Below are 3,167 nucleotides of genomic sequence, written 5' to 3'. Positions count from 1 at the left end.
TAAGCCTGTTGACTAGATATGCGCACAGAAACAGACTCCCTGTCCCTCGTCCCTCCCCACTCCCACTCTTACGCCTAGACTAGGTATTACACTCCAGCCCTCGGGGAGAAATGTGAGAGTTAGGTTTTTCATTTACTCCCTGTGGGTGTCTGTCGGGAGAGGACACTCTCCTGGGCACACCTTCCTGTTGGCTCCCTGGGAGCCAGGAGTCTTCCCACAGAGAAGTGCACCTGTGAACAAAGGTCCTGTTTTTTCACCTGAATTCGGCCTCAGCACCTAGGTAATTAAGGCCTTCCCACCCAGCAGGGACACTGCAGCTAGTATCTTATTCCTGTGTTTGACAGCACCTTTGGCAGGGGACAGTGTGCATGGAAATTGAGAGTCAACACAGTGGAGCGGCTCCTTTATGCTGGGAGAGTCTGTTAAACTTAGGATGCTTTATGAGCTACCTGGATTCATAGTTTATAATTCAACAAGAGTCTAGGCTGCCTGGATCCGTTCATGGGGCAATTCAAGAGCTACAAGATTCTGACTGTGGGGTTGGTCCTTCTGGTTTTGGTGAGTATGTTTCTTGCCTCTTGTTGTTTTGGTTACTGCTTCTGCCTGTGTTTGGATTGGTTAAATGCTTTAACCAATGCTCGGGGAGTGGACTGAGGGAAGCTCTCCTTCGTCCTACTCCTACTCCTGAGAGATATTTGGGGACACAACTGCAGAGGAGAACATCATTCTAGAAAGAGTGTGAGCAAGTGGCATGTAGGGGTCCACCAGGGAATCCAAGCTCAGAAGAAGCTGTTCAGAGAGACTCCCAAGGAGAATGTTTTTTGAGTGAGTATATGAGCCATTTCTGGAAAGGCCTGAAGAAATGTCTGATGGCCTACATTGGGCATGAGCAGCAAAGTGAGCAATTCTACCTACGTCTAGGTTCAGGAATAAATGGATTTATTTGGACTACTTCCAAGAGCCTAAGTAATAGTTATCCCCAGACAACCACATCAACAAACAGGCTCTGCTTATCATAGCTGCATTATGTCTTCCTGTTACTAGCTTTCACCTTCTAGATGCCCCAGCCCCTCAGACACCACATGAAGCTGGAGCAGAACTGCAGACAGCTGGAAAAGGTTAGGGGCGGGGGCAGCTGGATTCCAGGTGAGGCTCTGATGACCCTCCCCAACCTCTCCTTCAGCAAGGGGAAGTCTACAGACTGGGCCTCTGTGAGGCTCCCTTGCCTGTCCTCACAGCTGCTCTGTGAAGATGGTCATGGCTGTGTTCCACACCAGCAGCTCAAGGTCTCGGCTCTCTAGCCTTTAGAAGACGCTGTTCTCTCTGTGCCAGACTAAGAGAGAAAGGTCTGTGGGTGTCTGTTTCTGCTTTTAGCCTGGAGGGGGAAAGTAAGAGAATAGAAAAGTACACACACACACACACACACACACACACACAGAGAGAGAGAGAGAGAGAGAGAGACAGAGACAGAGAGACAGAGAGAGAGAGAGAGAGAGAGAGAGAGAGAGAGAGAGAGAGAGAGAGAGAGAACTGGGGTGGGTAAATGGGCCAGTGAGAGTGGGAGGATGACAGACCATTATGTGGGTGAATATGATCAAAATGCATTGTATACATGTAAGAAACTGACACAGTCAATAATTTTAATTTAGGCCGGGCGCTGGTGGTGCATGCCTATAACCCCAGCACTTGGCAGCCAGGGTAGGCAGATCTCTGAGTTCAAAGCCAGCCTGATCTACACAGAGTGAGTTCCAGGACAGCCAGGGCTACCCAGAGAAGCCCTGCCTCAAAAAAAAAAAAAAAAAAAAAAAAAAAAAATTACTCTTAAGAGCTCTGTGCACTTTTAGATTTATTCATGTGTTTGTTTGTTTGTTTGTCTGATGCACTGCATCAGTGCAGGTGCCAGTGTAGGACAGAAGAGGGCGTCAGTCCCCCCGCCCCCCGAACTGGAGTTAGAGCTAGTTGTGTGCAGCCTGACGTAGATGCTGGGTACTGAACACCGGTCTTCTGCAAGCCTAGCGGTCTTAACTGCTGCATCGTCTCTCCAGCCTCTCCACTCATTTTTGATTGGCTTAAATTGCCTGCATTTCCCTTATCAGTTTTGTTGTTTGTTTGTTTGTTTGTTTTTTTGAGACAGGGTTTCTCTGTGTAGCCTTGACTATCCTGGACTCGCTTTGTAGACCAGGCTGGCCTCGAAATCACTGTGATCCACCTGCCTCTGCCTCCCGAGTGCTGGGATTAAGCACGTGCGCCACCACCACCACCACCACCGGCTCCCTTGTCAATTTATAAATGTTATTTATAAATACGTATCTGTGTGTAGGTATTTGCAACAGGACTGAGGTGTCTATAGAGTTCAGAAGAGAGCATCAGACATCCTGGAGCTGCAGTTGAAAGGAATTGTGGGTGTTGTAGGTTATTCACCAAAGAACACTGATCAGACATGGGCTTAAGTCGTTCTTAGCTGTCCAGTGACTACACTGGGTATTCAGGATCCCACTGTAGCCCTGAGCCTTTCTCAGGGTGAGCTTTTAAGCACAAAAACCATGTTCTAAGTTGACATACTTCAGTAACAGAACAGTTAGCCAGAAACAGAACCACAGAAGCTGAGAAGCAAGGTTAATACCCATTGAGACTTTCCCAGAACTATAAGGACTTTGATGGATGAAGCCTTTGCTCTAGTTTTGGCAGGTGATGCTATCATGTGCTGAGTTTTACAGCCAGAATGGCACTTCCATCATGGAGTCAGCTGTGCTAAGGTCTATGGGCCTACTACTGTTTCATTCCCCATTCATCTTAGTAAATGGATCAAATCATGGACTCATCCTGTTTTAGTTTAAGGTGCAGAGCCTCACTGTTAATCTCCTGAGTGCTGCAAGCAGAATAGTTAGCCAGGGGGACCAAGAAAACAGACTGGGACCAGTTATTTCCCCAACCATGGCAATTACTCCCCATCAATTAGCATAGAAGCAACAGATTTCTTCCAAAGTCATACATAGTTTTCTTTAGCTCGTGAGATGTCTAAGACACTCTGGTTTTCAAGGACTAATTCTGCAGAAGCATCTAAAAATGTTGCTTTCATTCAGAAATGGAAACTTTTAGTACCTCTGGGTCATTATCGCCTTATGTACTTAGCTTGGAAGGCATCAGAAAAAGGCGTATTTAGTCAA

The 3,167-nt window shown here is 47.0% G+C and overlaps 1 protein-coding gene across 1 annotated transcript in view; it reads left to right on the top strand.

Annotated features, from left to right (window-relative positions):
* Positions 1-501: 501 nt before the first annotated feature.
* The window catches only part of LOC127203914 (NXPE family member 3-like), a 15,380-nt gene continuing 12,714 nt past the window's right edge, over positions 502-3,167 (top strand). Inside the window, exon 1 of the mRNA XM_051162837.1 lies at positions 502-558. Within this exon, the coding sequence (XP_051018794.1) occupies positions 502-558 (57 nt within the window). The remainder of the gene's footprint in view (positions 559-3,167) is intronic.

This window comes from Acomys russatus, chromosome 19 (genome assembly GCF_903995435.1).
Source record: "Acomys russatus chromosome 19, mAcoRus1.1, whole genome shotgun sequence".
NCBI classification, from domain to species: domain Eukaryota; kingdom Metazoa; phylum Chordata; class Mammalia; order Rodentia; family Muridae; genus Acomys; species Acomys russatus.
This window is presented reverse-complemented; position numbering and strand designations above follow the sequence as displayed.